The 25,227-nt window shown below is 49.0% G+C and overlaps 1 protein-coding gene across 2 annotated transcripts in view; it reads right to left on the bottom strand.

The window, feature by feature from the left end:
* Positions 1–25,227, bottom strand: part of LOC122924256 (rho guanine nucleotide exchange factor 40-like) — a 145,016-nt gene that overhangs the window by 82,095 nt on the left and 37,694 nt on the right. For both annotated transcript variants that reach the window (XM_044275187.1, XM_044275197.1), the window contains exons 8-9: positions 23,427–23,534; positions 2,916–3,002 (exon numbers count right to left, since the gene is read on the bottom strand). In XM_044275187.1, coding sequence (XP_044131122.1) covers positions 2,916–3,002; positions 23,427–23,534 — 195 coding nt within the window. The remainder of the gene's footprint in view (positions 1–2,915; positions 3,003–23,426; positions 23,535–25,227) is intronic.

The raw sequence follows: 25,227 nt of genomic DNA, 5'->3' as shown, positions 1-25,227 counted from the left end.
TGTTTCACTCGCGGCGGGGCCCAGTGCAGTCACTGTACTCCATTAGACCAGGTCCCACTCACAGCAGTTTTCATGTGTAAAGTCCATTCATGTAATCTTCAAGCAGTGGCTCTGCTTTAAACTAGCACAATACTCTGTAGTTGTACTCACTATCAAAGCGGCAGGCAGGCCGGCAGCGTAACCTCACTCACTCATTCACGCTCCTGCTTCATTAATGAAGTCGGAGGAGCGTGAATGAGTGAGTGACGTTACACTGCCAGCCTGCCTGCCGCTTTGATAGTGAGTACTACTACAGAGGATTGCGCTAGTTTAAAGCAGAGCCACTACCTGAAGATTACATGAATGGACTTTACAAATGAAAACTGCTGTGAGCGGGGCCCGGTGCAGTCACTGTACTACATTACACAAGGTCCCGCTCACAGCAGTCTTTATATGTAAAGTCTTTATATGTAAAATCAGGTGGACAGCCTGTCAGATCCGTCCTGACGCAAGTGTGAAAGTAGCCTCAGTCATTCTCCTCCCACTTTATTAATGAAGCTGGCAGGAGCGTGACTGACTGAGTGAGTTACGTTACGCTGCTTTGATGGTGAGTACTGTTACAGAAGAAAGCAGAGCAATTACAGGGGCATTACATTAAAATATTTTACATATAATGACTGCTGTGAGCAGGGCCCGGTGGTGTAATGGGGGTCACTATTCATACAGGGACAATAGTGACCCCTATTACATAAGATGCTTTATGTGTGTCATCCACACATCCCCCCCATAAGAGTGTCATCCACAGATCCTCCATAATAGTGTCCTCCACAAATCTCCCCAAAACTGTGTAACATCTTCAGATCCCCCATAACAGTGCGTCATCCACAGATCCCCCCCATAACAGTGTCATCCACAGACCACCATTAGTTCAAAACCCACCAAAAGCACACCTTTTGGATAAAAATTTTTTTTTTTCTTATTTTCCTCCTCATAAATCTAGGTGCATCTTATCATCAGGTGCGTCTTATAAAGTGAAAAATACAGTAGTGTAAATTTATTTTTATTTTTTTACAAAGGTGTCCATATCCTTTAACTCACTTGCATTATCTTTAGAGAAAGAATAGAAGTGTGCTTAAATTAATTTTTAACTCATCACAGCAATGAACCATATGAATATGTGCAGGCATACTCTAAAAATGGATACAAGAAAATGCAATCGTATTTCATAAAAATATCAGAAACTAAATACAAGATTATGGAAAAGTGGAGGAAAAATGTCAGTGCATCTAATGGGGCAAATACCAATGAGCACTTTCATAAGCACAGGAGGACCGGGAAGTGGTGAATACAGTGCTCCCCGGGCTCTGTACTCACCGTTTCCTGGTCTTTCTCGGCCACTCGCTGTGCTGTGATGGGCACAGAGTGAGACATTGCACTGTGCACGGCGGGTCACACAGCACAGCGCGCGACAGGAAGAAGAAGAAGACAACAAAAAAAGGTATTGCAGCACAATATTTCACATACAAACAATAAAACTGAGAAATAAGGATCATTCTAACTTAAAGTGGTAATATACCTACTATAAATGAAAAAAATAGAAGCTCTTTGCGCGCATTTTTGATCAAACGTGTGTCGGGCCCATCTACCAGGCGTCAAGGTGGCATCTGCAGATGGGTCCCTAACACTAACAGAACTAACTCTTCTGGGCTTGACTGAGCCTACAATATTCAGAGCGGTGTAGGAACCAGCTACATATATACTCTGCTGAGAATCCCCAGGCAGATGGGCGGGGAGTGCTCAATCTAAAAGAGGCAGTTACCCTGAATATTGTAGGCTTAGTTATGCCCAGGAGAGGCTAACTGTTAGGGTCCATTCACACGTCCGTTGTTTCTTTCCTGATCTGTTCCGTTTTTTGCGGAACAGATCTGGACCAGAACTGGACCCATTCATTTTCAATGGGTCCTGAAAAAAATCGGATAGCACAATGTCTGATTTTTTTTTCAGGACCCATTGAAAATGAATGGGTACAGATCTGGTCCAGATCTGTTTCGCAAAAAAACGGAACAGATCAGGAAAGAAACAACGGACGTGTGAATGGACCCTTAGTGTTAGGGACCCATCTGCAGAAGCCACCTTGACACCTGGTAGATGGGCCTGACACATATTTGATCAAAAATGTGGTCAAAGAGCTTCTATTTTTTTTTTCATTTATGTAGGTGTAATACCACTTTAAGTTAGAATGATCCTTATTTCGCAGTTGTATTGTTTGTATGTGAAATATTGTGCTGCCATACCTTTTTTTGTTTGCTTCCTGCATGTTAGCTTTATGGATATGCATCTGCGATTATGAATGTGCTAGTCAAAATTTTCTTGTAGGAAGAAGAGCATCGCTGACAGAAGCAGCAGTAGAGGTCTGATTGGGGGTCATTCACTGGAGGTCTGATCTGAGGTCTGATTGTGGGTCATTCACTGGAGGTCTGATCTAAGGTCTGATTGGGGAACTTATTAATATGTAGGTCTTATCTGAGGTCTGATTGGGGAACTTATTAATACTGAGGTCTGATCTGAGGTATGATTGGTGGACTTACTAACATTAGGGGGTCTGTTCTGAGGTCTGATTAACATTGGGTGTCTGACTGGGGCTGTGAGCTGAGGTCTGATTAACACTGGGGGTCTGATTAACATTGAGGGTCTGATTGAGGCTCTAAGCTGAGGTCTGGTTAACATTGGGAGTCTGGTGGAGGCTCTAAGCTGAGGTCTGATTAACACTGGGGGTCTGAATTTTTTTCTTCTTATTTTCCTCCTCTAAAACCTAGGTGCGTCTTACAGGCAGATGCGTCTTATAAGGCGAAAAATATGATACGTTTGCGAAAACACAACTTTTTTTCCCAGGTTTAGCAAGCTAATTCTTTTACAAAAAAAATAGAATTACTAACCTCGGTGACGTCATCTTCTACTTCCTGTGTGACCTTCCCCAGTGAGTCAAGCACATCACAGCACAAGGAGTGGAGTTGCCACAGAGACTGCAAGATGTAAAAAAGATAAAGAATAGATTCGTATGGAATATTATCACATTACAGTAATTTGAGATGAACACTAATGGTTATTGTGTTCTGTAATCTCTGTCATTAAAGGGGTTTTGCTGGAATTTGATGATCTATCCTTAGGATTGGTGGGGGGACAGATTATCAGCATCCTCACTAATGAGCTGATTGAAGGGGCAGCAGCACTTCAGCAAGAATCAAGTCCCTTCATTGTTTATTAGGCAGAACTCGGCTGTACATTTTGTATTGGCTGTGCCACTTTTTGTCAGTAATACGCTTTACAGCATGGACATGGAGTATAAGAACAGGCTGGTGTAGACTTCGGCTATAACTTCCAACACTTTCTGGCGAAAGTTATAGTAAATGCTGCAGGCAGCACAAAGCCACACTCCTCCAACAAAGTCACGCCCTTTTCCTAGGCACTTCAGAAAAGTGGAGAGAAGCTCAAAAAGTTGCATATTAAAGTTCACACATGGTGCGACTTTTTTACGCCACAATATTGGCGAAAACAGCTTAATAAATGTTCCTCATTGACTTCTATGGAACAACATGCTCCGTGAGCTATGCATCAGTCACTGTTTAGGAAGGAAGAGTAGGTGAGCTGTCACTATCACTTATTTTTAAAGGTGGATCCTATGTTGTCCATACATATTGGTGTTACCTTGCATTGTAATCATTTATGTGACTATAATGAGAAGACTACTCAGACATGATACAGAAAAGGATGTGTCAGCCTATTATGAGGCTCAGTGCCAAAAGAGAAAATTTCAAGATTTTAATACAGATAGGGACATGGAAAAAAATAAATAAAAAATTTCTATATTGTACAGATAATCTGAGATGCTTGAAGTCTAAGGCCGAATGCACACGGCTGTTCAGAGCAGGAATCCAGCCCGGCATACCACGGACCGCTCTCGGCCGCGGATCACGGCCGTGTGAATTCGGCCTAAGCCAGTCTAATACCAGGTTGAGTTATACCAGGTCAAAGTTAAGAAAAAAAATATGCACTGGCTCTTCATTGTACTGCAGGTCCTTGATAAAAGTATGAAGGGGTTGCAAGGGTGCAACTGCTCTAGTTGTCAGTACCCATCTCCCAATATCAGTTTGTAGGAGATGCATGAATGTGATACCATGCAGTAAAGCATCACAGTTCAGAATGCCAGTACCAGACTATAGTACAGACTACAATGTCCCATGTAAGTATAATAAGACTATTGCATCTTAGTTAGGGCCGGTGCCCTGCTCCAAATAAAACTGTGTACTGGGAGAAATGTGTCAGTTGTATGTATTTCTTAAAACTGTTGTTTTAAGTTTTTCCATAAATCAATAGTACAATAGTACAAGCCCAAGCCTAGATATGGAACTTAAAATATATTAAAATGGAGTTGTCTGGTGTCAGCAGGAAACTGGACAACACTGGGAAATGGCCTAACATAAAAAATGCAGCAGTATTTATTTAGTAGATTCAGTACCACTGCTGCATCCCGGTAGACAAACACTAAGGCCCCTTTCACACGGGCGAGTATTCCGCGCGGGTGCGATGCGTGAGTTGAACGCATTGCACCCGCACTAAATCCTCACCCATTCATTTCTATGGGGCTGTTCACATGAGCAGTGATTTTCACGCATCACTTATGCGTTGCGTGAAAATCGCAGCATGTTCTATATTCTGCGTTTTTCACGTAACGCAGGCCCCATAGAAATGAATGGGGTTGCGTGAAAATCGCAAGCATCCGCAAGCAAGTGCGGATGCGGTGCGATTTTCACGCATGGTTTCTAGGTGACAGTCTATTCACTGTATTATTTTCCCTTATAACATGGTTATAAAGGGAAAATAATAGCATTCTGAATACAGAATGCATAGTATAATAGTGCTGGAGGGGTTAATTTTTTTTTTAAAATTTACTCACCTTCTTCTCTTGATCGCGTAGTTCCCGGTCTCTTCTTTACTTCTTTAATGATGAGCTGTGGGCTAAAGGACCTGTGGTGACGTCAGATCACATGCTCCATCACCACGGTGATGGACCATGTGATTGGAGCATGTGATCTGACGTCACCACAGGTCATTTAGCCCACAGCTCATCATTAAGTAAAGTGCAAAACGCATTATAATGTTTTGCACTCGCGCGGAAAAATCGCACGTGTTCCCGCAACGCACCCGCCTCTTATCCGGGCCAAAAATAAGACGCCCGTGTGAAAGAGGCCTAAAAGGGTAATATGAAGGGTGTATTTAAAAAAATAAATAAAATAAAAATATTTTTTATTTTTACACTTTTTAATAGTTCCCCTAGGGAACTATAACAAGAAATCATTACATTGCTTTTCTCATAAACTCCAATTTATTAGCAATGGAGTCTATTAGAATTTCACTAAGGGGATAATTTATTAAATATGGTGTTTTAGGGTACTTTCACACTAGCGTTATTCTTTTACGGCATTGAGTTCCGTCCTAGAGGCTCAAAACCGGAAAAGAACTGATCAGTTTTATCCTAATGCATTCTGAATGGAGAAGCAATCCTTTCAGGATGCATCAGTAGGTCTTCAGTTCAGTCTTTTTGCCATTTCAGGATGGAGAAAATACCGCAGCATGCTGCAGTTTTCTATCCAGCCAAAAAGACTGAACACTTGCCGGAATGCCGAATCCGGCATTAATTTACATTGAAGTGTATTAGTGCCGGATCCGTCATTAAGTGTTACGGCAAAACGGATCCGGCATGCACATACCGAAAAAAATGCATTTTTTTATACCAGATCCATTTTTCCTGATGACACCGGAGAGACGGATACGGCATTTCAATGCATTTGTCAGACGGATCCGCATCCGGACAAATGCCATTGGTTTTCATACGTTTTGCCGGAATCCTCTGCCGCAAGTGTGAAAGTACCCTAAAATGCCAGTCTTAATAACCCCTATATCTGGTGGTGGATACTAGCTGGCTTACATTTAGGCTCCATTTACACGTCCGCAATTCTGTTCCGCATTATGCGGAACGGAATTGCGGACCCGTTCATTTCTATGGGGCCACACGATGTGCTGCCCGGATCCGGAAATGCGGATCCGCACTTCCGGGTCCGCAATTCGTTTCCCGAAAAAATAGAACATGTCCTATTCTTGTCTGGAACGGAACGCACATTGCCGATGTCCGTGTATTGCGGATCCACAAATCCGCAAAACACACACGGATGTGTGAATGGACACCCTTAGACCATTTCTGCTGGGCTGTCTCTTTCCCCACCCACACCATGTCCACTTTTTTAGACCTGGCGTGAACGGGGAAAAACAGCAGGCACCTGGTCGCTATAGCACCCGTTCCACTCGCTAGCTGGCACCATTTTTAAATGCCCGACCACTGCTGTATACAAACTCAGGTCGGTAGGGCAAAAACATTTAATTTCATAATGGCGAATTTCCCAGGGTTGAATGCTGTACTTCAGGACATAGGCTGGGAGCAACTATTGTCACATAATTACACTAATGCTAAATGGGAGTGCTTTAAATCTACTTTGGATTAGTACATTGTTAAATACATTCCTAGAGGTAACAAGTACAAGCGAATAAAATGAAATTCCACATGGCTTACAAATAGTGTAAAAAGCGCAATAAATGACAAAAAGAGGGCCTTTAAGAAATACAAATTGGAAGGGTCAGCTGTAGCCTTTAAAAAGTATAAAGAACTAAATAAATTGTGTAAGGGGATAATAAAATCAGCGAAAATACACTATGAAAAACAGGTAGCCAAAGAAAGTAAGAACAACCCCAAAACATTCTTTAATTACATAAATGCAAAAAAAAAAAAACAAGGTCAGAACACATAGGACCCCTAAATGATGGTAACAGGGTGTTGATCACTGGGGATCGAGAGAAGACAAAGCTCCTAAATGGGGTTTTTAGTTCTGTATATACAAATGAAAGGAGGGCATCTCATGAGGGTGGTGCCACTGGTGTAAATACCTCAAATAACATACAGTACTTACCTGGCTGACTGAAGATATGGTTCTTAATATGCTAAAAAAAAAAAAAAAAGTGAACAAGGCCACAGGTCCAGATGGATTACACCCTAGAGTTCTGAAGGAGCTCAATTCAGTTATTGCTTTGCCTCTGTTCATAATAACAGATTTTTAACGACAGGCATTGTACCAAGAGACTGGCACAATGTGAATGTGGTGCCCATTTTAAAAAAGGGTGCTAGGTCTTCACCAGGAAATTATAGACCAGTAAAGCTTAACATCCATAGTGGGAAAAATGTTTGAGGGCCTTCTACGGGACTACATACAGAATTGTGTAACTGTCAATAATATAATACGTGATAGCCAACATGGTTTTACCAGGAACAGAAGCTGTCAAACTGTCAAAGCCTGGACAGAGGGAAGGCTGTCGATATTGTGTTTTTAGACTTTGAAAAGACGTTTGATACTGTCCCACACGGACGACTAATGGGTAAATTGAGATCAATTAGTTTAGAAAATATAATTTGTAATTGGATTGCAAATGGGCTTCATGATCGTATCCAAAGAGTTGTGGTCAATGATTCCTACTCTGAATGGTCCCCGGTTATAAGTGGTGTACCCCAAGGTTCTGTGCTGGGTCCGCTATTATTTAACTTATTCATTAACCCGTTCGCTATGGCGCTGGAGAGATGTGTAAACATGGAGCCCACTCGCACGTGCAGCGGGCGCCATGGCTGGCAGATCTATACTGTTTCAAACAGCAGAAACCTGCGGCTAAATACTGTGACCGTCAATAATGCCGATTGTGGTAATTAAAGGCTTTAGATGCTCACGCTTCTGGGCTTCCTACTGATGCCCTGTGTGGCCAATGTGGGCATCGGTTGTTGCGCTGAACACTGTAAGCTTCGCTGACGAGGCTTTAAGTGTTCATGCTGTAATTCTTATTTTGGCCACCAGATGGCAGGCCAGGATAAAAAAAATTAGCAATTTCTAGTGTAAATCTAATTTAAAAATCCCTGATAGAACTAAATCAAAAACCATTATTTAAATATATATATAATAAATAAATGACACCGCGGCACTTCCGTTGGTGAAGAAAAAGTGGGACCCTTTATTCACCTATGCAACGTTTCGGTCCGCTTGCTGGGAATGGTCGCGGTGTCATTTATTTATTCCAGATTATACACCTTGGTAAGGTGTTTTCATCGCTGGCACCCAAATACTAACCAAATACTCTCTCTCACTCTCTCTCTCCTTCAAAATCACAAAAAAAAAGTTTAAAAATACATAAAATAAAATGTTTAAATTACCCTCTTTCCATATAATTAAAAAATAAGTATCTAAATAAGAATAAATATAAACATCATGGGTATCATCACGACCGAAAACGCCCATACTATTAAACTATAAAAAAAAAAAAATAATTCCAATACGGCAAATGGCATAACAGAAAAAAGGGTCAAAATGGCCAATTTGCCATTTTTTCATTGCTTCTCTTACCCATAAAAATGTAATAAAATGTGATCAAAAAGTCACGCACACTCCAGAATGGTATTAATAAAAACTACAGATTGTCCCGCAAAAAATGAGCCCCTAAACAGCTCAGTAGACATAAGTATAAAAAAGTTATGGGGGTCAGAATATGGTGATGTAAACATATTTTTTTTTTTAAATCAAAGTTTACATTTCTCGCCCAGTTTCCTTGGGGGACACAGAAGACCTTGGGTATAGCTCATCTCCCTAGGAGGCGTGACACTAAGTAAGAACTGTTAGCCCCTCCTCCACAGCTATACCCTCAGCCTGGAGAGAGAGACTGTCAGTTTTTAGCTTAGTGTCCAAGGAGGCAAGACACTCCCTGCTCTGCAGGGCTGTTTTCTCCTTGTTTTAATTTTAGATTTTTACTTTTTTCTTTTCTTTTTGTTCCAGAACATCAGGGACAACAGAGACGCACTAGACCTCTCTGTTTCTCCCGGGGTCGAGCTGCGCCAGTGCCGGTCATCCGCACTGCTGCCTCCCCCACAGAAGGCAAGGTGGATCAGGGCAGCCCAGCTCCCCTACATCCCGCCAGCGCAAGGGTCGCCCGCACGCCAAGTCCCTCTTCCAGCGTCCTGCCACTACGGTGCCAGTAGCTGAAGGGGCGACCCTGCTGGAACGGACCGAGGGTGAAGACGGCTGTGGTGAGAGATTGGCTTCTCCAGCCCTACGTCCCCCCCCCCACCCCGGTCTCCTGCGTGCCTGACCCCCATACTGACAGGGCCTCTGGACCCTTTTGTCCCTGCTAGTCCTAGGCTGGCCCCTGGCTGCCACAGGGCGACATTCTGCTCCCTCTCCTCCCCTCCATAGGACATTGGCACCCTTCTCCCTGACAAGAAGAATGCCTGGGGAGCTGCAGAGGTTCGCACCTAGCTGCCCCTGACGTAGGGGTTATGCAGGCCTCCCACCCTCACAGACCCGGTCTCAGGGTCCCCCTCCCTCTTACCGGCCACTGCTTCAGGGCCAGAGGGCCCGCGCCTTGCTGCCCCTGACCCATCACGGGCACCGGTCCAAGGGCAAGGTGGTTGTGGCTGCCGGCCATATGGAGCGCTGTTCTAGGCCAAGGGCCCGCTCCAGGGGTGAAATGGCTGCCGGGTCATCGCTTCCGACAGCGGGTGGGCACCGCGGCCTACAAATGAGCGCTATGCCTCAACAGCCCCCGGCCGACCGTCGGAACATTCCGGTCGGCCGGGCGCCGCAAAATGTTGTTCCCCTCCTGGGCGACACTTCGCGGCAGCGATCCCACTCTATCCGGGTCCCCAGCTCTTCCGGCCCGCGGGGTGGGCACCCGCGGCCGGTATGTGCCGCTCCGTAGGCCCGGCCGGTACTTTAAATACTGTGCGGCCCCGGTCAGCCGGGCGCCGCTAAAAATTTAGACCCCGGCTTCACGGCCTGCTAGGCCGCAAAATTCGGGCCTCTGTTGGAGGGGGCTGGAACTTCTCCGGGCGCGAATCTTCCCGCCTGGAGGTTCCCCCGCCCCCAGAGGATCGCAGTGCCGCCCCCAGGCCGGATCCCTGTTAACCCCTTGGGTACAGGCCGGCTTCCGATGGGCCTGTGTGGCTTTCTGCCTCAGTGAGGCTGGGTTATAATAAATAAATTAAACAAAAAAAAAAAAAAAAAAAAAAAAGAAATTAAATTATTTATTAATATGACTTGTGGGCTGCGCAGGACACTGCAGCCTCATCTCAGAGTGCTGCCTGTATACATGCCCCCCTTCCATAGGTGGCATGGTGTCGCGCTTCCCCGGCTGCGGCGCTACCAGGGTCATTTCCCCTTCTAGGCGGTTTTTTTTTTGCCCTCTCCGCGCTACGGCGCTGGTCAGTGCATGCGGCCTTTTCTGTAGGGTGCCTGCCATGTGCAGGACCCCCCTCCTGGCGGGATACTGCACTCTCCTTAACTGCGGGTTGGCCTTGTGCATGATCGCCCTTTCATTGGCGGCCTACTGCAGTTTCTCCGGATACGGTGCTGGCCATGTGCACGACCACCTTCCATAGGTGGAACACGGCAATTCGTTGCCGGCCATGTGCGTGACCCCTTCCATAGGCGGAACGCTACACTCTCACTGGATTCGTTGCCGATCATGTGCATGACCCCCTTCTTAGGCGGAATATTGCACTCTCATCGGATTCGGTGCTGGCCATGTGCACGACCCCCTTCCTTAGGCGGAACGCCGCACTGTCTCTGGATTCGCTGCCTGCCATAGGCATGACTCCCTTCTGTGGACGGCATTCGGCACTCTCACTGGATTCACTGCCAGCCATGTGCATGACCACCTTCCATAGGCGGTATGATGCACTCTCATTGGATTCACTGCCGGCCTTGGGCATGCCTCCTTCCCTGGTGGCGGCATACATACACTCCCTCGGTCGGTGGTTGTTCTCTCGCCGGTACGTTGTTGGCCAGGTGCATGAACCCTATGCATGGCGGGGTGCTTGCACTCTCTCTGGATCCGCTGCCGGCCATATGCATGACCCCTCTTCCGTGGGCGGTGTACGCACTCTCACTGGATTCGCTGCCGGCCATGGGCATGCCTCCTTTAGGTGACATACGCACATTTTCACCGGCTGCTCGCACTCTCCCTGAATGCGATGCTGGCCATGTGCATGGCCCCCCCCCCACCCTTCGTGTTCTGGGCGGCATACTACACTCTCACCGGATACATTGCTGGCCTTGAGCATGGCCTTCTAACATGGGTGGAACGCTTGTGTTCCCATTGGATGCGGTGCTGGCCTTGTGCGTGACCACCCCTCATTCCATGGGCGGAATTTTGCACGCTCACGGGATTCAAGGCTGTCCTTGTATGTGCTGTGCTGGACTTGCTCATGTTCCCCCTTCATTGGTGGAGTAGTTGCACTCTCACAAAATTTCGGTGTTGGGTGAATTGTTGCACACTCACTTAATGCTAGGATAGCCCTGTGCATGACCCCCCTTTCACTAGGTGGACCTCCTGCGTTCCTGCTGGATACTGTGTGGCCATGTGCATGGCGCCCTTCTGGGCGAAGTAGGGTATGCCCTACTTCTCTGACGTAGTTACGACCTTGGGCATCACCCCCTTTTTGGGGCGGGCCCTTGCACTCTTGCTGACTGCAGTTTGCCAGGTACATGTCCCCCCCTTTCGAGGAGGTCAGTTTGCGTTCTATCGCATACCTTACTAGTCTTGTGCATAACTCCTTTTCAGTTGCACTTCCGTAGATACTGTGGGACTCTGTGGCTGGCCTTCTTCGCTGAGTGATATTTTTGCAGTGAGCGGACGTTCTTGTGCGTTGTTTGGGCCGTGTATGCCTTCTCGTCCCGTAGGTGGGTTAGCCTTCTCACTGCTTACGGGGCTACTCGTACGTATGCCTCCTTTCCCCCTGCGACATACTTTTTCTCTTGGGAGACGGTGTTTGCAGCAAGCCTTGCACTATTCTCTAAGGAGATCATTCTGTCCACCTGTGTGAGCCTAAGGTGTTGTCCAATAAGCAACAGATGAATACCTTATATTTAAGTAGACGGGCTCTGCTGCTCGCTACTGCACCGAGCTGGGTGGTACTCACTCATTTCGTTGGCCCTTCCGCCCGGGGAGTGTTCGTGGTTCCTAGATACGTACCCATTCGTCCTTCCGCGGCATTGTTTCCCTGCGCTAGTGGTCACATGGTCGAGAGTGCTGTCTGCAGCGCCCTTCGCATTTTATGTTGGCTCTGGCAGGACTACGGTCCCCTCGCCTAGTACCTTTTCCTCCTCTTCGGGTGCAGTGTGGTATGATTCTTTCCGGTTGGCGCCCTCGGTGCTTCAGTCTGATCTGCTACCAGGTTCGGGCTGCTCTTCTTGGGAAGGTCACCCAACTTCTCTTGGGTGCTCGCCTACCCAGGTCCGGAGGACCTCCGCCTTGAGTTCTTCAGGGTATTCAAGGCGGTGGACCGGGTGTCTCAGTGTAGCGGTGTGCTGCTTTTGAGCTGTTCTATGGCTTCTCTGTTGCCCACTCCTATGCCGGCCTCTGTCTCGACCGCCTTTTCTCGCCGGTCGGTTTGGCTCCCACTCGGTACAGATCACTCCGATGTGGCTTCTGTTCCGGCCGCGCTTCAGAGGCTGTTCCTTCACTGCCCTTCCCTCGGGGGAGAGCGTGGTTGTTCATGTGGATGGTACTGGTGTTCCCTTTGAGTCCCCCTTGTCCACACTGGTTGTACTAGCTGTGTACCTAGTTACCGGGTCTACGGCGTTCTGTCCTCCCGCTGGGTGCAGATTGCGTTTTTGTTTTTTTGTTTTCAATTCTAGGCAATGTTTCTGCTATGGACTTACCTTCTCGGTAGCTTGGGAGGACTGCCTTTTGCCAAGATTGTCTTCAGATCTCCCACACCGGGACTGTAGTCCGTCTTCCTGTGGTGACTGCATCGGCTTGGGTTTTAGCCTGTCTTGTCCTGGCATCTGGCGGTTGCTGGACGGACCCTTCGGTTCCTGTCCGTTTGTCCTTCTGCTCCCCCACTCAGGGTGGATCCGGGACAACTTGCTCGGGGGCCGGCGGGACCAGTTCTACCGACCGTTCTACCCGTGTTACTGGTCTGCGCCTGATCATTGGGTTTTCACCCTCTTGCCCAGGCGACTCTAGTGGGCTCGCTAGTGTTCGCTCCTGGCCGTGTTTCGTCCAGGATCTGTTGGAGGACTTAGGTTTTTACCTGGGGTTCTGTGGGAAGCTGGGCGTTCCCCCGCTCTTCCTTTCTCTCTCCATGGTTCTGTTTTTCTCCAGTCCGGCCTGGAACTGGGACTGGGACTCTGTCGCTTGAAGTATCAGGTGTCAGCGCTGCCCTTCTTCTTTCAGCGTTCCCCGGCCCTCTGGGCCTGTCTGGACCTTCTTCCGTGGAGCGGCTCTTGGGTTCCTTTGTGCTGCCCTCCGGTACCGCCCTGGGACCTACATACTGGGCTCTTGGCGCTCCAATCTTTCGCTTGGAGCCGTTACAGTGGTTCTCTCTACTCCTTCTGTCCTGTACGGTTGTGTTTCTGTAGCCATCGTGTCTCTGGCGGGTGCCTGAGTGGCGGCCCTTCTTGTTCCGAGCCTTTTGTCTTTCCCCAGGACAGGGCTGTTCTCCATTCCGTCTCTTCCTTCCTTCTGAAGGTGGTGTTTGTCTTTCATTTCGTCGAGGCAGTCGTCCTCCCCTTCCCACCCCCGGGAACGGACACTTCACCGGTTTGGACGTTGTTTGGACCTTGCAGTTTTTTACTTGGAGATCTCCGACTCTTGTCTACGTTCGGCCTCTTGGGTTCCAGGAGGTCCGCGCGAAGGGTTGACGGCATCCAGGGTGGCTTTCCTCCTCTTTCTCAGAGTGGCTATTGCTGTGGTTGCCGCACCAAGGGCAGGGTTCTGCTTTTGGTGTCACCGTTCATTTCACCAGAGCTGTCGGTTCCTCCTGGGTCAGAGGCATTAGGCTTCGGCCATGCATTTGTGCAAGGCGGTCACTTCTTCCTTGCACACCTTACCAGGTTCTACAGGGTGCGTACTCGGGCTTCAGCGTCTGCTGCCTTGGGCCGCCTGGTCTGCAGGCGGCGGTTTCTTGATGCCTTCGGGTGCTTCGCCTTGGTGCTGTGGTCCCTCCCCTCTTGGACTGCTATTGAACGTCCCAAGGTCTTCTGTGTCCCCCAAGGAAACTGGGCGAGAAAACGAGATTTTTGTATAACTTACCAGTAAAATCTCTTTCTCGCTCTTTCCTTGGGGGACACAGCACCCACCCATTCTTTGTTCTTCTCTGCACGGTTTCCGGGTTTGTTTTACCCGTTGGGTAGTTGGCTTGTTGGTTCCACTTTTGGACTTTGCCTTGTTTTCACTACTTGGACACGCAACTGACAGTCTCTCTCTCCAGGCTGAGGGTATAGCTGTGGAGGAGGGGCTAACAGTTCTTACTTAGTGTCACGCCTCCTAGGGAGATGAGCTATACCCAAGGTCTTCTGTGTCCCCCAAGGAAAGAGCGAGAAAGAGATTTTACTGGTAAGTTATACAAAAATCTCGTTTTTTTTTACACTATTTAGACATAAAAAAACCTATACATATGGGGTATCGTTGTAATTGTACTGACCCAGAGAAAGAAGGGCATGGGTCAGTTTTGCCGCAAACGAAACATTAGTAGATCATAGACTAAAAAACAGCATGCAATGCCAGTCAGCTGCCTCTAAAGCCAACAGAATTTTGTCTTGTATTAAAAGATGTATGAAGTCCGGGGACAGGGATGTAATATTACCACTATACAAAGCGTTGGTTACGTCCTCAACTGGAATACACAGTTCAGTTCTGGGCACTAGTCCATAAAAAGAATGGCCTGGAGTTAGAAAAAGTACAAAGGAGAGCAACTAAACTCACAAATGGCCTGGAAGATCTTAGTTATGAGCATAGATTTAATTAAATGAATTTGTTTAGCCTTGAAAAAAGACGTCTAAGGGGATATAATTAACCTGTACAAATATATAAACGGAACATACAAAAAATATCAAGGGAAGCTATTCTGTGTTAAACTCCGTCAAATAACAAGGGGCCACTCCCTACAACTGGAGAAAAAAATAAAGATTCAGTCATAAGAGGCGACAAGCATTCTTTACAGTAAGATCTATGAATCTCTGGAATAGCCTGCCACAGGAGCTGGTCACAGCAAGTACAGTAGATGGCTTCAAAAAAGGTTTAGATTACTTTTTAATTCAAAATAACATTGAGGCTTATAACAATGTATGGAAATCTTGTTCTACACACCCTTTCCCTTTGGCCCAACCCGTTTAAAATGAAGATGGACATTGATCCAGGGATCGATATAGTAGGATTACAGGTTGGACTAAATAGACTTTAGTTTTTTTCCAACCTTAACAACTATGTAACTATGTTCGGGAAGGGGTTAAGCCACATTCATATCAGTAAGAAAATAAATAAGCTAAAATGAGTGTTTATAAGGTCATAGATCAAAGATTAGGAGCCGTCAACTAACTGAGCTGCCTGACAGAACACTGTAACACAGAGGATGCTACTAGAGAATCTCAAGGCTGTACAAAGAAAGGGGCTCAATATTTATAATAAAGACCAATTGAAATTAAAAAAAAAACTTTAGCTCAAAATTATTACAATGCAGTAATAAAACAAAATTGCCCCCACAGGTGTCAATACCCTTTAAAGCTCAGGTTTCACAGCTGCACCTTAGGTCTATGGATAAGGGACAGAAAGGGAACACCACTGCACACAGACTAGAAGTAGCAGCATCTGCATGTTTCTCTAAGTATTGGACTATTTCACCTCATGCTGGATTCACAGCAACACTGCTCATTACTGCTATATAATATCATCTATGCATCTGCTGCTTCTATTTGTGTGAATGAAAGTTAGGGAAGAAAACTTCTAGGACAGACAGAAGAGAGGGGGGAGGATCTGCTGAGAGACAGGAGGAAGTGGAAAGAATCTGCAGACATACAGGAGACAGAACTCACTACTGTGAGCTTGCACAACTTTATGTATAGAGTCATTCAGGCTGTCTGTGCAGTGTACATGAGACATCACAGCAGCTAGAGCTCAGAAAAATGACAGTTACAGATGCAGCCTGCAGAGGGAACCCTGCTAAAACTGCATTATACAAGTCATGTAATGGACAGAAAGAGTGGTATTATTCATTTACATACACATGAAGGCTCAATTCCACTAAAAAATAGTGACAGTTTAAAGGGAATCTGTCACATGGTTTTATCACCATTGGCATGTTCAATAAACTACCTTTTTTCCTGCAGTGGTCTTCTTTTTTCATTTTCAGTTGTCATTTTGATACAAAAGATCTTTTTCTGTTATGCAAATTAACCTCCAAGGTGCCCAGAGGGGCGTTTTTTTTTCATCTCTGGAGCCCAGTAACCCCCCCCCCCTGCAGTGCCCAGCCCGCCTTAATTTGAAGCCCAAGCACGCCTCCTGATTCTAAAATATCCTCCGCTACGCCATCTTTCCAGAAATGCCCCATTATTCTTCATGTCTGCCGCCGGAAATCTGGCGCAGTGCTGTCGACTGCCTGCGCGATCATAAAGCCCCTGAGGCAACAGGGCTCAGAATACGTCACTGGGCTCAGTGCATGCCCAGTGACACTTTTGAGGCTGTTGCCCTCAGGAGCTTTATGATCGCGCAGGCAGTCAACGCCTGCGCCTGCACCATATTTCCGGCAGCAGACATGAATAATAACAGGGCGTACCTGGAAGGTTAAAGATGACGTAGCAGAGGGGGCGGCACAGTTTGCCTCGGCTGTGGGAGGATATATTTTTGGATCAGGAGGCGTGCTTGGGCTTCAAATTAAGGCGGGCTGGGGACTAGAGATGAAAAAAACGCCCCTCTGGGCACCTTGGAGGTTTATTTGCATAACAGAAAAAGAGCTTTTCTCGCCCAGTTTCCTTGGGGGACACAGAAGACCTTGGGTATAGCTCATCTCCATAGGAGGCGTGACACTAAGTGAAAACTGTTAAGCCCCTCCTCCATCAGCTATACCCTCAGCCTGGAGAGAGAGACTGCCAGTTTTTTGCTTAGTGTCCAAGGAGGCAAGACACTCCCTGCTCTGCAGGGCTCTTTTCTCCTTGTTTTAAATTTTGATTTTTACTTTTTTCTTTTCTTTTTGTTCCAGATCATCAGGGACAACAGAGACGCACTAGACCTCTCTGTTTCTCCCGGGGTCGAGCTGCGCCAGTGCCGGTCATCCGCACTGCTGCCTCCCCCACAGAAGGCAAGGTGGATCAGGGCAGCCCAGCTCCCCTACATCCCGCCAGCACAAGGGTCGCCCGCACGCCAAGTCCCTCTTCCAGCGTCCTGCCACTACGGTGCCAGTAGCTGAAGGGGCGACCCTGCTGGAACGGACCGAGGGTGAAGACGGCTATGGTGAGAGATTGGCTTCTCCAGCCCTACGTCCCCCCCCTCACCCCTCACCCCACCCCGGTCTCCTGCGTGCCTGACTCCCATACTGACAGGGCCTCTGGACCCTTTTGTCCCTGCTAGCCCTAGGCTGGCCCCTGGCTGCCACAGGGCGACATTTTGCTCCCATAGGACATGGCACCCTTCTTCCTGCAAGAAGAATGCCTGGGGAGCTGCAGACCTAGCTGCCCCTGACGTAGGGGTTAGGCAGGATTCCCACCCTCACAGACCCGGTCTCAGGGTCCCCCTCCCTCTTACCGGCCACTGCTTCAGGGCCACAGGGCCCGCGCCTTGCTGCCCCTGGTCCATCACGGGCTCCGGTCCGGTCAGCACTACTATTCCGGTGCGGCCGGGCGCCGCAAAAGATTTTAGGTTCCGCGGCTCCCGCGGCGGTCCGCCATTCCAGGCCTCCTTACTTCCGGCAGGCGGGGTGGGCTCCCGCGGCCAGCGAGCCACCATTCCAGTCCTGTCTCTCCGGCCGGCCGGGTGGGCTCCCGCGCCGGCGAACCGCCATTCCGGGCCCCTATCTCTTCTGGCCGGCGGGGTGGGCTCCCGCGGCCGGCATTGGGCTATGCCCAGCAGGTGGCGGTCGGCGGGGCTCCGCTACTTGGTCCCAGGCTTCGGCCTGCTGTGCCGCAATCCCGACCGGCCCGCGGGGTGGGCTCCCGCGGCCGGTTTGAAGCGCCGTTCCGCCCCAGGTCCCGGCGGTATGACGGGCCGGGGGCCGCAATTTAGCCCCCGGCTTCGCGGCCTACTAGGCCGCAATCTTCCGGTCTCTGGTGGAGGGGGCGGGAACTTCTCCAGGCGCGAATTTTCCCGCCTGGAGGTTCCTCCGCCCCCAGGGGATCGCACGCCGCCCTCCAGGCCGGATCCCTGTTAACCCTTTGGGTGCAGGCCGGCTCCCAAAATTGGGTCTGTATAGTTGGCCCCCATTTTTTTTTTTCTCAGGGCCCCTATATGGTGGCTCCCCTTTAGCCTCAGAGGCTGAGTTGAAAGAAGAAAAAAATAAAAAAATTAAAAAAAATAAATGAAATAAAAATAATAGATCATGATTTCTATTGGGCTGCGCTTGACGCTGCAGCCTCATCAGTAATGCTGCATGTCTGCATGACCTCCTTCCACAGGCGGCATGGTGTTGCGCTCCCAGCCTGCGTCGCTGCTAGGGCATTTCCCCTTTTAGGCGGTTTTCTTGCCTCTTCCAGGATACGGCGCTGGCCAAGTGCATTCGGCCCTCTGTAGGCAGCATTCATCGTCTCTCCAGTTATGGTGCCTGCCATGTGCATTCCCCCCCCCCCTCCTAGGCGGGCTACTGCACTCTCCCTGGCTGGCCATGTGCATGACCCCCTTCTTGGGCGGAATGCTGCACCTTCACCGGATACGGTGCTGGCCTTCTGCACGACCCCCTTCCATAGGTGGAACGCTGCACTCTCTGGATTTGCTGCCGGCCATGTGCGTGACCCCCTTCCGTGGGCGGAACGCTGCACTCACTGGATTCGCTGCCGGCCATGTGCGTGACCCCCTTCCTGGGCGGAACGCAGCACTCTCACTGGATCTGATGCCGATCATGTGCATCCCCCCTTTTTTAGGCGGGATACTGCACTTTCACCGGATACGGTACTGGCTGTGTGCACGACCCCCTTCCAGGCGGCGCTGATGTGCTATGATGTACTTATGTACTATGTTATTATGCTGCACTCTCGCTGATGTGCTATGATGTACTTATGTACTATGTTATTGTGCTGCACTCTCACTGATTGCGCTGCCGGCCTTTTCTTAGGCGGTATGCTGCACTCTCATTGGATTCCCTGCCGGCCTTAGGTATGCCTCCTTCCCTCAGACAGCATACATACATCCCTCTGTCTTTGGGTGTTTCCTCGCAGGTACGTTGCTGGCCACGTGCATGTACCCCATACATGGCAGGGTGCTTGCACTCTCGCTGGATCCGCTGTCGGCCATGGGCATGACTCCTCTTCCGTAGGCAGTGTACGCACTCTTGCTGGATTCGCTGCCAGCCAGGGGCATGCCTTCCTTCCTCAGGCGACATGCACGCGTTCTTAGTGACTGTGGTTGTCTCTCGCCAGTACGTTGCTGGCCATGTGTATGACTCCCATGCATGGCGGTGTGCTCGCACTCTCCCTGGAGGAGATGCTGGCCATGTGCTTTACCCCCTTTTTCTGGGCGGTGTGCTACACTCACCGGATACATTGCTGGCCATGAGAATGGCCCTCTATCATGGGTGGAACGCTTGCACTTCCATTGGATACGGTGCTGGCCTTGTGCGTGACCACTTCTCACTTCAAGGGCAGAATTTGGCACGCTCCTGGGATTCACGGCTGTCCTTATGTGGCTGGGCTGGACTTGTACATGTCCCCATTCATTGGCAGAGTAGTTACTCTCTCGCTGAGTTCAGTGTTGGGTGTATTATTGCACACTCATTTAATGCTAGGATACCCTGTGCATGTTCCCCTTTCACTAGATGGACCTCCTGCATTCCTGCTGGTTTATAGGGTATGTCCTGCTTCTCTGAAGTAGGTTCGGCCTTAGGCATCACTCCCTTTTGGGACCGGTCTTTGCACTCTTGCCAACTGTAGTTGGCCAGGTACAATTTCCCCCCTTTCGGGGTGGACTGATTGCGTTCCGTCGCATGCTATACTGGTTTTGTGCATAACTCCCTTTCAGGTTGCACTTTGCGATTCCGTACATGCTGTGGCGCTCTGGGACGAGCCCCCCTTTTTTCTAGGTGGGTTGGCCTTCTCGCTGCTTGCGGGGCTGCTCGTTCGTATGCCTCACCTGCTTCCTGCGGCATACCTTTGTTTCTTGGGAGCCGATGCTTGCCGCCAGCCTTGCACTCGTCCCTAGGGAGTTCCTTCTGTCCTCTTGACCGGACAGGCTCTATTTCTCTCTGCTGCACCGAGCTGGGTGGTGCTCATTCATTTAGTTGGCCTTTCATTCCAGGGAGTGTTCGTGGGTCCTAGATGCATGCCCTTTGCGTCCTTCTGCAGCATTGCTTCCCTGCGCTAGTGGTCCCATGGTCGAGAGTGCTGTTGTCTGCGGGGCCTCTCGAATTCTTCATTGGCGCTGTCAGGACTGCGGTTCCCTTGCCTGCCGCAATTTCCTCCTCTTCGGATGCAGTGTGGTATGAGTCCTTCCTCTTGGCGCCTCTACGCTTTCTGTCTGATCTGCTGCCGGGTTCGGGCTGCTCTTCTCGGGACGGTCACCCAACTTCTCTTGGGTGCTGGATTACCCAGGTCCGGAGGACCTCCGCCTTGGGTTCTTCAAGGTATTCGCCTTCTGCGAGGCGGTGGACCGGGCGTCTCACAGTGTAGTGGGTTCTGTTTTTGAGCTGTCTTATGGCTTCCCTGTTGCCCACTCCTCCTCCTTTCGGTTGGAGGGTGTTATGTCGGCCTCTGTCTCGACTGCCTCTTTTCGCCGGCTTTGTTTGGCTCCCGCTCTATACAGATCACTCCGATGTGGCTTCCCACAAGACTACGGAGGCTGTGTTTTCACTGTCCTCCCCTCTGGGGTGAGCCTGGTTGTTCCTGTGGATGGTTCCGGTGTTCCTTTTGGCCTCGTACTGTCTCCCTTGTTCGCGCTGGCTGTATTAGCTGTGTGCTTATTTACCGAGTCTACCGCGTTCTGTCCTCCCGCTGGGTGCAGATTGCGTGGCCCGTTCTAAGACGATGGTCCTGATGTAGACTTACCTTCTCGGTAACTTGGGGGGACTACCTTTTCGGTTCAGATTGTCCTTTGATCCCACACAGGGGCTGTTCAACGTGGTTACATCAGCATGGTCTTTAGCCTGCCTTCTCCTGGCGTCTGGCGGATCCTTTTGGGTCTTTGCATCTGTCCTTCTGCTCCCCATTCGGGTGGATGCGGGTCAACGTTGTTCGGGGCCGACGGGGCTAGTTTTGTCGACCCTTCTGCCCGTGTTACTGGTCTGCGCCTGTTCTCATTGGGTTTCGCCTGCTTGCCAGGCGACTCCAGCGGGTTCACTGCTGTCCACTCCTGGCTGTGTCTCGTCCAGGTTCTGTCGTAAGATTTAGGGTTTTTTGTCTGGGGTTCTGTGGAAAGCTGTGCATTCCCCACTCTGAAGTTCTTTCCCCATGGTTCTGTCTTTTGGTTGAGGTGTCAAGTGTCGGCGCTGTTCTTCCTCTTCCAGCGTTCCCGACCCTCTGGGCCTGCCAAGACCTTCTTCCTCGGAGTGGCTCTTTGGTTCCTCTGTGCTGTCCTTCGGTACCGCCCTGGGGACTATATCCAGAGCTCTCGGCGCTCCAATCTTGCCCTTGGAGCTGTTACAGGAGTTCACTCTATCCTTCTGTCCTGTACGGTTGTGTTCCGTATCAGTCGTGTCTCTGACGGGTGCCGGCATGGCCCCTTTTTTTGTTATGAGTTTTCTGTCCTTTCCAGGACAGGGCTGTTCTGCATCTCGTTTCTTCCTTCCTTCCTTCCTTCTGAAGGTGGTGTTGCCTTCGCTTCAACACCTCACCTATTTGGACGTTGTTTGGGCCTGGCCGTTGTTTACTTGGAGATCTCCGACTCTTGCAGTCGTTCGGCCTCTTGGGTTTCCAGGAGGTCTGTGCATAGGGTTGGCAGACTCCAGGGTGGTTTTCCTCCGCTTGATCAGGTTGGCTATTGCTGAGGTTACCGCACCTAGGGCAGGATTCTGTCTTTGGTGTCACCGTTCCTTTCACCAGAGCGGTCGGTGCCTCCTGGGCCGGAGGCATTGGGCTTCGGCCGTGCATTTGGGCACGGTGGCCACAGGTCTGCCTTGCACGCCTTTCTGAGTTCTACAGGGTGCATACTCTGACTTTGGCAGATGCTGCCTTACTCCGCCTGGGTTTGCAGGCGGCGGTTCATTGATGCCTTTCGGGTGCTTCGCCTTGGTGTTGTGGTCCCTCCCCCTTTTGGACTGCTTTTGAACGTCCCAAGGTCTTCTGTGTCCCCCAAGGAAACTGGGCGAGAAAACGAGATTTTTGTATAACTTACCAGTAAAATCTCTTTCTCGCTCTTTCCTTGGGGGACACAGCACCCACCCATTAATTGTTTTTTCTCTGTGCGTTTTCCGAGTTTTTGTTACCCGTTGGGTAGTTGGCTTGTTGGTTCCTTGTTGGACTTTGCCTTTTCTCACTGCTTGGACACGCAACTGGCAGTCTCTCTCTCCAGGCTGAGGGTATAGCTGATGGAGGAGGGGCTTAACAGTTTTCACTTAGTGTCACGCCTCCTATGGAGATGAGCTATACCCAAGGTCTTCTGTGTCCCCCAAGGAAAGAGCGAGAAAGAGATTTTACTGGTAAGTTATACAAAAATCTCGTTTTTTTTTTATCAAAATGACAACACGAAATGAAGAAAGAAGACCACTGCAGGGAATAAGGTAGTTTATTGAACATGACAATGGTGGCAGGTTAAAATGATAAAACCAGGTGACAGATTCCCTTTAAAATTCAGTGATCTGAATGATAGACAGAAGGATGTTTTAGAGCACTTGATGTTATTTTCACCCACATAGTGCTTTACATCTATTACATTTCTCTCTTTTTCTGTCACTTCTGATTAGTATTTTATAGTCCACAGGATCAGTATTATTATGTCCTGTGCATTCATTAATATTAGACAGACCTCTTCAATCACTGGAAAATAAGTTCACATCCAAAAAATATAATCAAATATTAATAACTGCGTTGGAGGAAGAAATATGAAAAAGGGATATTGCCAGTACCATGGCATATAACACAGCAAGAATAAATGTATTTAAAAAATTTACACAGTGTTTTCATTTGGAAATATGAGAGACAGAAATACTACATCACGCCAGATGTTTGGTTAAGTCTTGTCTCTTCATTCTCTTACAAACCATCTGTTTTTCACTAAGTCTTTCATAAATCAGGACTTAACCAGGACAGGGGTGCTTTGCAGTCAAGCAATGTATGTTTAATATCTGTGCAGGTAAAGACAGCTTCATATACAGCCATTTTAGACTGTTGATGATGCATGGCTCATAATGAGATGAAAACACACACATAGTATACACTAGCTTTTCATCTCACCCTCTGGCTCCTCACACACTCATTGTGTACATATGGCCCTTCCCCTCCAAGACTCTCTGGCAGCTCTTCTGCTTCAACATACTTTCTCAGATCTGATGTTTCTACAACCTAAAGGATACAAAGAAGAGAACTATGTTGAAATCAACACAGAGTCATGCATCTTTATGTGTACTACCCAGTTTGTATAAAAATGGCTGAAACATTGTAAGCTCTTGTGAGCAGAGCCCTCCTTTCCCATGTCTGCAGTGGCGTTGCTAGGGCTGGTGTCATCCGGTGCGGTAGAAAATATTTTTTTAGCCATATATGGGGGCTATAGTGGTGCTACTGCCATAGGGGGCATCCGTTAGCTCAGCAGACCCCCCCTAGCAGTCAGAGCCTGGTCTCGGGAGGGGCACTTCCAGATTATTTTCTGTCCGCCGCCACAAAACAATGGTGCTTATAGAACAGACTACACAGTGTAGCGGTATACTGTATATTGTGTGGCACAGTGTAGAGGTATACTGTATATTGTGTGGCACAGTGTAGAGGTATACTGTATATTGTGGGGCACAGTGTAGCGGTATACTGTATATTGTGTGGCACAGTGTTTGCTGTATGTGTATAACAAACATATTTCATATGAAAACTTACAATTACTTGGCTTGGCCCTTGGGGATCTCGGACGCCACTACAACACTTTGGCCGGGGGTCGGCGGAGCTGATGATGTGTTTTATCCTAATGAGAAAGATTTCATAATAAGGATTTGGAGAGGGGGCAGAGGGATAGCAGAGCAGGGAGAGGCTGGTGCTGCTACTAGGGGGTCATACCATGGGGGAGTAATAAAGCCCACCATAATGCCCCCCCAGAAGAAATAATTCTTCTTATAATGTGACAATAAAAAAAATACCCCCTTGTAATGCCCCCAGCTGAGCTAATGTCACCATAGTGCCCCCATAATGTGCCAGTATAAAATGCCTCTCTCCTTTCCACCCCCCATGTGCCAGTATCATAGTGCCAAACCCCCCCCCATGTCCCAGTATCATAGTGCCATCTCCCCCCCCCCCCCAAAATAAAGTGCCAGTATCAAGTGCCTTCCCTGCCATGTGCCAGTATCATAGTGCCATCTCCCCCTCAATGTGCCAGTATTAAGTGCCTCTCTCCTCCCCCCATGTGCCAGTATCATAGTACCATCTCCCCCCCAAAAAGTGCCAGTATCAAGTGCCTCTCTCCTTCCCACCCCCCATGTGCCAGTATCATAGTGCCAAACCCCCCAATGTCCCAGTATCATAGTGCCATCTCCCCCCCCAAAAATAAAGTGCCAGTATCAAGTGCCCCCCCATGTGCCAGTATCATAGTGCCATCTCCCCCCCCAAAAAGTGCCAGTATCAAGTGCCTCTCCTTCCCACCCCTCATGTGCCAGTATCAAGTGCCAACCCCCCCATGTGCCAGTATCATAGTGCCACCCCCCCAAAAGTGCCAGTATCAAGTGCCTCTCTCCTCCCCCATGTGCCAGTATCATAGTGCCAACCCCCCTCCCCCCTATGTGCGAGTATCATAGTGCCAAACCCCCCTCCCCCATGTGCCAGTATCAGGTGCCTCTCTCCTTCCCCCCATGTGCCAGTATCAGGTGCCAACCCCCCTCCCCCCATGTGCCAGTATCAAGTGCCAACCCCCCCATGTGCCAGTATCATAGTGCCATCTCCCCCCCCAAAAAAGTGCCAGTATCAGATGCCTCTCTCCTTCCCCCCATGTGCCAGTATCATAGTGCCAACCCCCCTCCCCCCATGTGCGAGTATCATAGTGCCAAACCCCCTTCCCCCC

This window comes from Bufo gargarizans, chromosome 1 (genome assembly GCF_014858855.1).
Source record: "Bufo gargarizans isolate SCDJY-AF-19 chromosome 1, ASM1485885v1, whole genome shotgun sequence".
NCBI classification, from domain to species: domain Eukaryota; kingdom Metazoa; phylum Chordata; class Amphibia; order Anura; family Bufonidae; genus Bufo; species Bufo gargarizans.
This window is presented reverse-complemented; position numbering and strand designations above follow the sequence as displayed.